Source organism: Malaclemys terrapin, chromosome 23 (genome assembly GCF_027887155.1).
Source record: "Malaclemys terrapin pileata isolate rMalTer1 chromosome 23, rMalTer1.hap1, whole genome shotgun sequence".
Classification (NCBI taxonomy): Eukaryota; Metazoa; Chordata; order Testudines; family Emydidae; genus Malaclemys; species Malaclemys terrapin.
The window spans coordinates 16,291,552-16,303,998 of NC_071527.1; the positions used below are offsets into that span (position 1 = coordinate 16,291,552).

At 55.3% G+C, this 12,447-nt stretch overlaps 1 protein-coding gene across 4 annotated transcripts in view; it reads right to left on the bottom strand.

The window, feature by feature from the left end:
- The window catches only part of RGL3 (ral guanine nucleotide dissociation stimulator like 3), a 29,324-nt gene that overhangs the window by 1,111 nt on the left and 15,766 nt on the right, over positions 1-12,447 (bottom strand). For 3 of the 4 annotated variants that reach the window (XM_054012763.1, XM_054012761.1, XM_054012764.1), the window contains 2 exons: positions 10,774-10,864; positions 6,329-6,532 (listed from right to left, as the gene is read on the bottom strand). In XM_054012763.1, the coding sequence (XP_053868738.1) occupies positions 6,349-6,532; positions 10,774-10,864 (275 nt within the window). In that variant the 3' untranslated portion in view covers positions 6,329-6,348. The remainder of the gene's footprint in view (positions 1-6,328; positions 6,533-10,773; positions 10,865-12,447) is intronic. The other variant, XM_054012762.1, reaches the window with a different exon arrangement.

A 12,447-nucleotide genomic window follows, 5' to 3' on the forward strand; every position in this document is an offset into this window, starting at 1 on the left:
GGGTATGGATGGGGATAGATAGATGGATGGGGTATATGAGGATGGATAGATAGATAGATGGGGTGGATGGGGATAGGTAGATAGGTAGGTAGATAGATGGGGTGGATGGGATAGGTAGATAGATGAATGGATGGATGGGGTATATGGGGATGGATAGATTAGATAGATAGATGGGGTGGATGGGGATAGATAGATAGATTAGATAGATGGGTGGATGGGGATAGATAGATAGATAGATAGATAGATAGATAGATGGGGTGGATGGGGATAGATAGATAGATGAATGGATGGATGGGGTATATGGGGATAGATAGATGGATGGAGTGGATGGGGATAGATAGATTAGATTAGATTGTAGAAAACAATATATTCTGTATAACCCTGTTTTAGGAGCAAAATTCAACTTAACCGTGACTACAGAGGCGCAAGCAGCATCTCCTATATTAAGAGAAGACGTGGTTTTAACAGAATGTCTGTACAGCAGGGAAATAAACTATCAGAGAAACACAGAAATGTGGGGCTGGAAGGGACCTCGAGAGCTCCTCAGGTCCAGGCCCCTGCGCTGAGGAGGGAGCAAATCAACCTCGACCATCCCTGACAGGGGCTTGTCCAACCTGTTCTTAAAAACCTCGTGTCCTGTCAGGGATCCCACAACCGCCCTTGGACGCCTGGTCCAGAGATTAACTCCCCTTAGAGTTAGTTAGAAAGTTTTCCCCTAATATCTACCCTACATCTCCCTCGCTGCAGATGAAGCCCAGTACTTCCTGTCCTGCCCTCGGGGGACATGGAGAACAATTGATCCCCGTCCCCCCCGTAACAGCCCTTAAGACATTTGAAGGCTGTTCTCACCTCCCCCCGCATCCCCGAGTTGTCTTTTCTCAGGACTAAACATGCCCAGATTTTAATCTTCTCTCGCAGGTCTGGTTTTCTAAACCTTTGATCATTTCTGTGGCTCTCCTCTGGCCTCTCTCCAATTTGTCCACATCTTTCTTAAAGCGCAGCACCCAGAACTGGACAGAGGCCTCGCCAGTGCCGAGCAGAATGGGACAATCCCCACCCATGTCTCACATATGACGCGCCTGCTAATACACCCCGGAATATTAGCTGGTTTCACAACGGCATCACGTCGCTGGCTCATTCACTTTGTGACTCACTCTAACCCACAGCTCCTCTTCCTGACACTAGACGTTTGATTTTTCCTTCCTGAGTGAAGCACTTTGCACTTGTACTGAATTTCCTCTTGTTGATTTCACGCCAATTTTCCAATTTGTCCGGCCGGTTTTGACTTCGAATCCTGCCCTCCAAAGTGCTTGCAACCCCTCCCAGCTTGGTGTCAGCCACAAACGTATCAGCACACACTCCGCTCCGTTATCCAAGTCACTAATACAAATATTGAATGGCACTGGACCCAGGACTGACCCCTGCGGGACTCCAGCAGACACACCTTCCCAGTTTGACAGCCACCCATTGAAAACTACTCTCGGAGAACAATTCTCAGCCAGTTGTGCACCCACCGTCTAGTAATGACATCTAGCTGCATTTCCTTAGTTTGCTTATGAGACTGTCACATGGGACTGCATCAAAAGATTTTCTGAAATCAAGATATTTCCTGTCTACAGCTCACTGGGCCAGTAACCCTGTCGAAGAAGGAAATTAGGTTGGTTTGGCATGATTTGTTCTTGACAACTCCATGCTGGCGAGTCCTTATTATCCTCTAGGGGCTTACCAATTGTTTAATCATTTGTTCCAGTATCTTTCCAGGTACAGAAGTCAGGCTGACTGCCCTACAATTCTCTTTGTTCCCCTTTTAAAAGATAGATACTACGTTTGCCCCTGTCCAGTCCTCTGGGACCTCACCCGTCTTCCATGAGTTCTCGAAGATCATCGCTAACCGTTCCGAGATTGCTTAAGTAACCCAGGATGAGTTTCATCAGACCCTGCCAACTTGAATACATGCAACTTATTTAAATATGCTTGAACCTGATCATTTCCTATTTTTGGCTTGCCGTCCTTCCCCCTGGTTAATATTCATTGTGTTAAGTACCTGGGCACCGTTAGCCATTTTAATGACGTCTGTTGCAAAATAGGCATGTTACACTTCAGCCTTCTTGATGTCATCAGTTATTAGCTCTCCTTCCCCACTAAGCAGAGGACCTCCACTTGCCTTTGCCTTTCTCTTGCTCCTAATGGATTTAAAAAACATCTTCTTGCTTTATATGGCCCTTGCAGGGGTAACTCATTTGGTGCCTTAGCCTGTCTGATTTTGTCCCTACATGCTTGCGCTGTTCTTTTGTTCTCCTCCTGAGCAGTTCGTGAAGGTTTCCACTTTTTGTAGGATTCCTTTTTCATTTTCAGGTCATTAAAGAGCTCCTGAAGGAGCCCCGTTGGCCTCTTGCTGTTCTTCTGATCTCTCCTTTGCACTGGGATACTTCACAGTTGTGCCTTTGATAGTGTCTCCTTGAGAAACCGCCAGCCCTCCTCAACTCCTTTCTCCCATAGATTTTCTTCCCACGGGACCTCAGCTGCCAGTTCTCGGAGTTTGTCAGCGTCTGCTTTTTTTGATGTCCATTGTCGTGTTCTTGCTGCTCTCACTCCTTCCTTTCCCCCGAAACATGGAATCTATCCCGTCACAATCACTTCCACCAAAAAAAGAGGAGACTAAGGGGGGATATGATAGAGGTATATAAAATCATGAGTGGTGTGGAGAAAGTGAATAAGGAAAAGTTATTTACTTGTTCCCATAATATAAGAACTAGGGGCCACCAAATGAAATGAATGGGCAGCAGGTTTAAAACAAATAGAAGGAAGTTCTTCTTCACACAGCGCACAGTCAACCTGTGGAACTCCTTGCCTGAGGAGGTTGTGAAGGCTAGGACTATAACAGCGTTTAAAAGAGAACTGGATAAAGTCATGGAGGTTAAATCCATTAATGGCTGTTAGCCAGGATGAGTAAGGAATGGTGGGCAGGTATTCACTACGGGGGGGTCGATTTAATATACGCAAATTCAGCTACGCGAATAGTGTAGCTGAATTCGACCTATCGGAGCCGACTTACCCCGCTGTGAGGACGGCGGCAAAATCGACCTCCGCGGCTCCCCGTCGACGGCGTTTACTCCCACCTCCGCTGGTGGAGTAAGAGCGTCGATTCGGGGATCGATTGTCGCGTCCCAATGAGACGCGATAATTCGATCCCTGAGAGATCGATTTCTACCCACTGATTCAGGTGGGTAGTGTAGACCTAGCCGGTGTCCCTAGCCTCTGTCTGTCAGAGGGTGGAGATGGATGGCAGGAGAGAGATCACTTGATCATTACCTGTTAGGTTCACTCCCTCTGGGGCACCTGGCATTGGCCACTGTCAGCAGACGGGATACTGGGCTGGATGGCCCTTTGGTCTGACCCAGTATGGCCGTTCTTACGTTCACCCAAATCGCCTTCCAACTTCAGATTTGCAACCAATTCCTCCCCACTGATCAGTATCAAGTCAAAACTGCCTGTCCCCCGGTTACTTCCTCCGCTGGCTGGAACAAACGGCATATTCCGGCACCATACTGGAAATCTTGCCATATTCCTTTCCCGATCGATGTCTGGGGAGGTGCAGCCCCACCCCCCCGCTTACTAGCAGATCTTGTGTTTTGGATTCTTCTGTTATTTGTTCTAGAAATGCCTCCTCCACCTCCTCTTCCTGATCTAGGGGTAACCCCCCCCAACCGTGATGTCACCCCTCTGCCCCCCCCGCTTTTATCTTTCAGTTGCTCTGCCTTCCCGCCTCCTTCTAGGCCAAGACTGTACAAAACAACCTGGTATGCGACACATGATAAGGAAGTTTCAGACTCTGTACATGCTTAGATGTACTACGTAAAATACGGTTTGGAAGACATTCCAAGAGGCTAGATATTAAACAAACCCGTAGTATACAGATATACCCACGCTTAGCTATAGACACACGTTTTCTTTATAGATACACAGTCACATAAATAGGTGTGAGATGTGTGTGTATCATATATGTGTACATATATATAGATTTGTGTGTGTGTGTATGTACACAAGACGCACATATTTCTGCACACATTTTACATACATACACATATATGCAAAGAGGCATATACTCGCAGCTTTTACATAGACACACAAATTATACACACACTTCTCTATCTGTACGTAGATCACGCCTAGCTGTCTATACAGGGCACCTTCTTACCATGCATATGTCCCAAACCCTATTTCACGGAACATGCGCCCCCCTGTCCATATAAAGATACGCCGCTACCTCATTAGCTACACACGGCATCTTTTTACCATATACGTTTCTCCAAATATATTTCACATAACACACACGCTTGTGCAACCGCCCACCAGGCTTATCTGTGCCCGGGCTTGGGAGGAGAAGATTTGTATCAGTAAATGTTGATTTCACCACGTACATGCACAAACTGATAAAAAGTGTTTCCGCCGCTCATCAGTGAAATGTTCAGAGCGGCAGGGCACAGCCTGAGAAGGCAGTAGTTTGATTTAAAGGCCGTTTCCTTTGTGAATTTCGATACGCGACATTGACAATTTGGGTTGTACCGGTTAGAAAGCTTGAACTTTTTGAATCTGAACGTCTAGCGCCAGAAAATAATTGTAGTCGGCACCCCCCGTTGTCTGAAAAAAGCCCCCAGTTTTGTACACCTGTGAAGATGTGGCTCAATGCAAATCTAATTTTTAAAAAAGGCTTACGAACAAACACTGATATTATCCGTCCAAATGATCAAAAATAAACATCAAATTCAGCCAAGTCTAGTTCTGCAGCACGTGTAGGAGGTCACCAGTCATTCCTTCTGCTTCTATGTAACGTTACGTAGAAGCAGAAGGCAGCCCCGTTAGGCCGGGCTATGAAACGAACCTAGATCCGCGCACGGGCCAGCGCATCAGCGATAAACTCTGCCGGAGAGGTGGGCTGCTAGGGGCTTTCCCCCAACTGCAGCCTCCTCCTGGATATGCTCCGATCGCTGGCGGTTAGGGCCATGTCGGCATTTGGATGGAGGGATGGGTGTGTGTGGAGATAGATAGATAGATAGATAGATTAGATAGATGGGGTGTGTGGGGTTAGATAGATAGATAGATAGATAGATAGAGGGGGTATGGGGATAGATAGATAGATAGATAGATAGATAGATAGATAGATAGATAGATAGATAGGGGTATGGGGATAGATAGATAGATAGATGGGGTGGATGGGGATAGATAGATAGATAGATAGATAGATAGAGGGGGTGGATGGGGATAGATAGATAGATAGATAGATAGATAGATAGATAGATAGAGGGGGTGGATGGGGATAGATAGATAGATAGATAGATAGATAGATAGATAGAGGGGGTGGGTGGGGATAGATAGATAGATAGATAGATAGATAGATAGATAGAGGGGGTGGATGGGGATAGATAGATAGATAGATAGATAGATAGATAGATAGATAGATAGATAGATGTGTATGGGGATAGATAGATAGATAGATAGATAGATAGATGTGTATGGGGATAGATAGATAGATAGATAGATAGATAGATAGATAGATAGATAGATAGATAGATAGATAGATAGATAGATAGATAGATAGATGTGTATGGGGATAGATAGATAGATAGATAGATAGATAGATAGATAGATAGATAGATAGATAGAGGGGGACGGGTCAGCTCTGCTGTACTCTCGGTAGGACAGATGTTCTGAGGACGGAGAGCCGGCTGGAGGGATACGTGTGTCTGGGGATTGATCGAGCCGCCCCACACGCTGGGCTAAGACACCAGAGCGTGTTTCCCAGCCACATTCACTAGAGCCGGGTACACACATGCGCACGCACACACCCAGCATGCACTCAGCACAAACGCCTGCAAGCACACCTTGCACACTCACGCACGTGCAAGCACACCCGCACACACCCCCACGTGAACACACAACCCCACGTGAACACACACATGAACACACACACGCGAATACACACACACACACAAACACTCACACGCGAACACATACACTCACACGAACACTCACGCAAACACACACACGTGAACACACACACACGAACACTCACACGCGAACACATACACTCACACGAACACTCACACGAACACTCACACGCGAACACACACACTCACACGAACACTCACACGTGAACACACACACATGTGAACACACACACACACTAGCTGTCAGGCTGTAGCAGCAGAGGCCGGAAATCGGTTTCCTGTTATGAAACACTCCTGCGGTGCCCCTGCCTGGCCCCCGGGCCCGCTCACCCGCCCCCAGCCCACAGGGCACTGCCAGCCCCCAGGGCCCGCGCTGGTACCTTGGATGTTGAAGCCATTGTCAGGGCCGGCTCCCTCCTGCGTGGTGCAGGTGGCCCAGGCCAGCAGGGTGCAGAGGGCAGCGATGTGGCTCCGCGGCGGGTCCATGGCTCGGGGCAGGGAGGACCGGAGCGATGAGAAGTCTGGCCTGGCAGGGCTCTCTGGCTACAGGTTGTGGCTGCGCTCCGCTCCGCGGGGCGGGCAGGCTGGGAGGGGACAGATAAGGGCTGGGCTGGGGCTGCTGCGAGGAGAGGCTGAGGAGCAGGGCAGGGAATTGGAGAGGAGCCAGGAGCGGTAGAGACGCCCCCATATCTCCACCAATGCCCCCTCCGGTGCCTTGGGGAGCGGATCACTGCCCCATGGGATCCAGGGGGGAGCGGATCACTGCCCCGTGGGATCCAGGGGGAGCGGATCACTGCCTCCTCCGGTGCCTTGGGGAGCGGATCACTGCCCCGTGGGATCCAGGGGGGAGCAGATCACTGCCCCCTCCGGTGCCTTGGGGAGCGGATCACTGCCCCATGGGATCCAGGGGGGAGCGGATCACTGCCTCCTCCGGTGCCTTGGGGAGCGGATCACTGCCCCGTGGGATCCAGGGGGAGCGGATCACTGCCTCCTCTGGTGCCTTGGGGAGCGGATCACTGCCCTGTGGGATCCAGGGGGGAGCGGATCACTGCCCCCTCCGGTGCCTTGGGGAGCGGATCACTGCCCCATGGGATCCAGGGGGGAGCGGATCACTGCCCCCTCCGGTGCCTTGGGGAGCGGATCACTGCCCCGTAGGATCCAGGGGGGAGCAGATCACTGCCCCATGGGATCCAGGGGGAGTGGATCACTGCCCCCTCCAGTGCCTTGGGGAGCGGATCACTGCCCCGTGGGATCCAGGGGGAGCAGATCACTGCCCCCTCCGGTGCCTTGGGGAGCGGATCACTGCCCCGTGGGATCCAGGGGGTTCTGCCTGGTGGGATCCAATGGGGGGCTGTGGATCAGTGGCCAGAGGGATCCAGCGGGGAGTGGATCCCCATCACCCAGGATGCACAGCTCGGGAGTTGATCAGACGAGGCAGTGAATCCCCCCGTCCCCCGTGGGCTCTAGCAGGGCCGATCCTGCGCTTTGCAGCGGGGGGATCGAGTGGGAGATGGCAGCTGGCCCCCTCCCCATGCCGCACACAGGGACACTCAGGCCCCAAGTCGCAGGACCTGGGCCAATCGGGGGGGGGTGCACCCCAGACACAGCGGGTGCTGGAAAGAGGGTGTTAAAGGGGGTTTAGCCTCCCCCCGCCTCCATTCCCCAACCGTCTGGCTGGAAGGAGGGCAGGTCCCTTCCCCGCAGCAGCAAGATAATCAAACCCTCCCAGGGGACGTTGGGACCGGACAGCAGATAAAACAGGGCGTTGTGATGCCGGCACACTGGGATTGCTGGTTTGGTGCATTGCAAGAGCCCTAGAGGCGCCAACCCAGATCGGGGCCCCCCTCGTTCCAGGCGCTGCGCATACCCCGACCGAGATCGGGGCCCCCCTGGTGCCAGGCGCTGCGCATACCCCGACCGAGATCGGGGCCCCCCTCGTGCCGGACGCTGCGCATACCCCGACCGAGATCGGGGCCCCCCTCGTTCCAGGCGCTGCGCATACCCCGACCGAGATCGGGGCCCCCCTCGTGCCAGGCGCTGCGCATACCCCGACCGAGATCGGGGCCCCCCTCGTGCCGGGCGCTGCGCATACCCCGACCGAGATCGGGGGCCCCCCTCGTGCCGGGCGCTGCGCATACTCCGACCGAGATCGGGGCCCCCCTCGTGCCGGGCGCTGCGCATACCCCGACCGAGATCGGGGCCCCCCTCGTGCCGGGCGCTGCGCATACCCCGACCGAGATCGGGGCCCCCCTCGTGCCGGGCGCTGCGCATACCCCTGACCGAGATCGGGGCCCCCCTTTTGCCCGGCGCTACCCAGACCCCGACCAGGATCGGGGCCCCCTCGTGCCGGGCACTGCACAGACCCAGTGAGACGGTCCTTGCCCCAAGCACTCCCGGTCTAAACTCACAAGCCAGACAAAATGAGGTTCATTATCCCCATTGTACGGACGGGGAAACTGAGGCACAGAGCCAGGCCATGAGGTCACCAGGGACTCTGTGGCAGAGCTGGGAATTGGACCCAGCTCACGCAGGTGTTTATAGCTTTCCCTAACACCCCCGGCCCCGCTTTTTACTGTGAAAAACAAACTGTCCCGCATTCAATCAGAGACAGGCTCCAAACCCCGGCCCCCCCGTGACGCAGGTGAGATCGGTCACAGCAAGAACATGGGGAGGGACCGGCTGAAACAAACACGGTGTGTTGGCCAGAGATAAGGCGCCGGAGCGGCGCCGGGCTGGACCGGGGTGTTTACATCAAGCCCTGGGCCTCTTTGAACCAGCTGAATAGCGTGATCGTGGGGGGTGGTGACGGAGCGTCCCGCTCAACGCCCCCAACCCCACCCCCAACACACGCACAAGCTGGGAATACACGCCTGCAGCCACGGACACGCTGGTACAGGCACATCCCTGCACACACACGACTACACGCATGCACACACACATACATTCCTGCATGTACCTCCCCCCCGAATACAGGCACATCCCTGCACACACACGACTACACGCATGCACACACACGTACATTCCTGCATGTACCTCCCCCCCGAATATAGGCACATCCCTGCACACACATGACTACACGCATGCACACACACGTACATTCCTGCATGCACCCCCCCCAAATACAGGCACATCCCTACACACACACATGTACATTCCTGCATGTACCGCCCCCCCGAATACAGGCACATCCCTGCACACACACAAATACACACATGCACACACATGTACATTCCTACATGTACCCTCCCCCACCCAAATACAGGCACATCCCTGCACACACACGACTACACGCATGCACACACACGTACATTCCTGCATGTACTTCCCCCCCTGAATGCAGGCGCATCCCTGGACACACACGACTACACGCATGCACAAACAAATGTATACATTCCTGTATGTAGCTCCCCCCCCCAAATACAGGCACATCCCTGCATACACAAATACACGCATGCACAAGCACGTGTACATTCCTGCATGTACCTCCCCCCCCGAATACAGGCACATCCCTGTATACACACAAATACACACATGCACAAACATATGTACATTCCTGCATGCAGCCCCCCGAATACAGGCACATCCCTACATGCACATGTGAATATACACAGAAATGCAGTGGCAGAACACTAGTACATGCACATCCCTGCACACACACGAATACACACATGCATACACGCACAAAAACGTGTGCCTCCCTGCATACACCCATCCCCCACCCCGAATACAGGCACATCCCTGCGTGCACACCATTAATATACACACTCACTCACACACACACACTCAGGCACAGGCATGCACATACAGCCCAGCATATAATCACACACATGTATTATTACGCACACACACAAACACGCACATGCGCACAAACATACACACGGGCTCCTTGTGTTATAAGGTTAAAACATCAGCCACTAGGGACTTTGTCCAGCTTGGGTTTGGGGTCTATCCCCAGCTCAGGCCTCCTGGGTTCTATCCTCAGCTCGGAGGGGCGGGGGGTCAGGACTCCTGGGTTCTATCCCCAGCTCTGGGAGAGGCTGTGGGGGTGGGGGGAGGGGGATCAGGATTCCTGGGCTCTATCCCCAGCTCTGAGCGGGGAGGCGGGTCAGGACTCCTGGATTCTATCCCCAGCTCTGGGAGAGGCTGTGGGGGCTAGAGGTTGGGGGGAGGGGGATCAGGACTCCTGGGTTCTATCCCCAGCTCTGAGCGGGGAGGCGGGTCAGGACTCCTGGATTCTATCCCCAGCTTTGGGAGAGGCTGTGGGGGCTAGAGGTTGGGGGGAGGGGGATCAGGACTCCTGGGTTCTATCCCCAGCTCTGAGCGGGGAGGCGGGTCAGGACTCCTGGGTTCTATCCCCAGCTTTGGGAGAAGCTGTGCGGGGTAGTGGTTGGAGGCGGGATGGGTGGGGGCCAGGGACACTCTGTGCTCCCAGGGGTGGGGAGGACCCATTTCAGTCGTTCCCAGGACGCTTCCCTCTCTCCCTGCTACTACCCCCCCCCCCGGGGCTCCCACTCAATTTCCCCCGCCGGGGCCTGCCCCTTAACCCTTTCTGAGCCGGGCGGCTGATGCCCCCCCCCTTGTCACCGCAGGGGTCACACTGGGGTTGGTGGGAGCCGGGATCACCAAGGGATATTAGGGACTCCCCCTTAACAGCGGGGGGGGGGGGGAATAAGGCTGGCTGGTTGCTAGGCAACTGCAGGGATTGAGGGCAGGAAGCTAGTGGTGAGATGGGGGGCGGGGGCTTTGTGTGGGGAGGGTTGGGGGGGTTCCTCATGGCCTGATTCCCCCCGGGCAGTGTTACAGATTCCAAAGGCGCGGTATTTACAGTTCAAAGGAGCCATTTGATCTGGATCTGAGATGTTGAGTCCCTGCGCAGGCGCCCATCGCGGCATCCCTCCGTGCCTCAGTTTCCCCACCTGTCCAATGGGGAGAATGTTTATTTAGATTGTCAGCTCTGGGGCAGGGACGGTCTCTCAGTGGGTCCCGACAGCACCAGGCCCGAAGGGGGCCCCGATCCCAGACGCAGCCTGGAAGCGCAGCTGTGAGACGCTAACGAAGCTGCCTGTGGGGTTGTGGCGAAATGGGAATTTTCAGGAATATTTTCATGACCCCCGTACGTGCCTCAGTTTCCCTCCAGATGTAGCCTTGCTCCCCAGCGGATGTGAAAGGGTTAAATCTGCTCTTGGCCCAGAGCAGGCACCCGGGGCTGGCTGGGGTGGACCCAGGGGCTCGTTCAAGCACCAGCTGGAGACTCCAAACAGCCAAGGGGAGCCCCCCGGACCCCAGTTAACACCCAGCAACCCAGCCCCGGCCCCAGAGGAAAGGGGTCAGGCCGGGGGTTAAGCACTGCCCCCTGGAACCCAGGGCTTGGCCGGACAAAGGGCAGAGCCAGGATGGTGCCCACTGCAGCTCTGCTGGGTACATGCTCTGGCATGGCCAGGCTGCCCCACGCCACCCCTCAGGCCACCCTAGGGCCCGGCCGAGGCTGCGAGCGGGCTCTGGTGGGAGCCGGCTCCTGGAGGGCACGCAGGGGCTGGCTGCCTGGCCTTCGCTGCAGGGAGCCACCGAGAGAGATGGGGCAGCTGGTCTCCAGGCCCGGTTCTGAAGTCACGTGGGGCCGGGGGGGGGCTGCCCCATAAGGGAGTCACCCCCAAACACCCAGCCTGGAGCAGCCCCGGGGAACCAGACCAGGGGGTAGCCAAGTGTTTAAAGGACAATGGACCCACAGGCGCGCAGCCCCTAGCCCCACCCTCTGGGCTGGGAGCGGATCCCGGGGGGACAGATCCCCAGTGGGCATTGAATAAACTGGGGATCATGCACCCAGGAGCACCCGCGATTCACAGCCAATGGACCCGGCCCTATGCAGCCGGGCGCCCCCCAGCGAGGGGCAGGGAACCTGGCCTGGTGCCAGGGAGGCACCGCGGGCCGGAGATACCCACCTGGAGAAACCCAGGGCACAGCCCTGTGCCAGCTTGCTGCAGAACCCGTCTGCCCTCCGCCTGATCTATCGTCTCTCCCCACGGGCACCCGCCAGCCCCATGCCCCCCTCTATCCATCCCTTCCCACCCACCCACCCAGACCCCCATCTGTCCCTCCCCACGGGCACCCACCCGCCCCCACACTCCCCTTTATCCATCCTTTCCCATCCACCCCCACCCAGCCCCCCCATCTGTCCCTCCACACGGGCCCCCACGCCCCCCTTTATCCATTCCTTCCCACGCACACCCAGCCCCCCATCTATCCCTCCCCACGGGCACCCACCCGCCCCCATGCCCCCCTTTATCCATCCCTTCCCACCCACCCACCCTATCTGTCCCTCCCCACGGGCACCCACCCGCCCCCACATTCCCCTTTATCCATCCTTTCCCATCCACCCCCACCCAGCCCCCCATCTATCCCTCCCCACAGGCACCCACCCGCCCCCACGCCCCCCTTTATCCATCCCTTCCCACCCACCCACCCTATCTGTCCCTCCCCACGGGCACCCACCCGCCCCCAC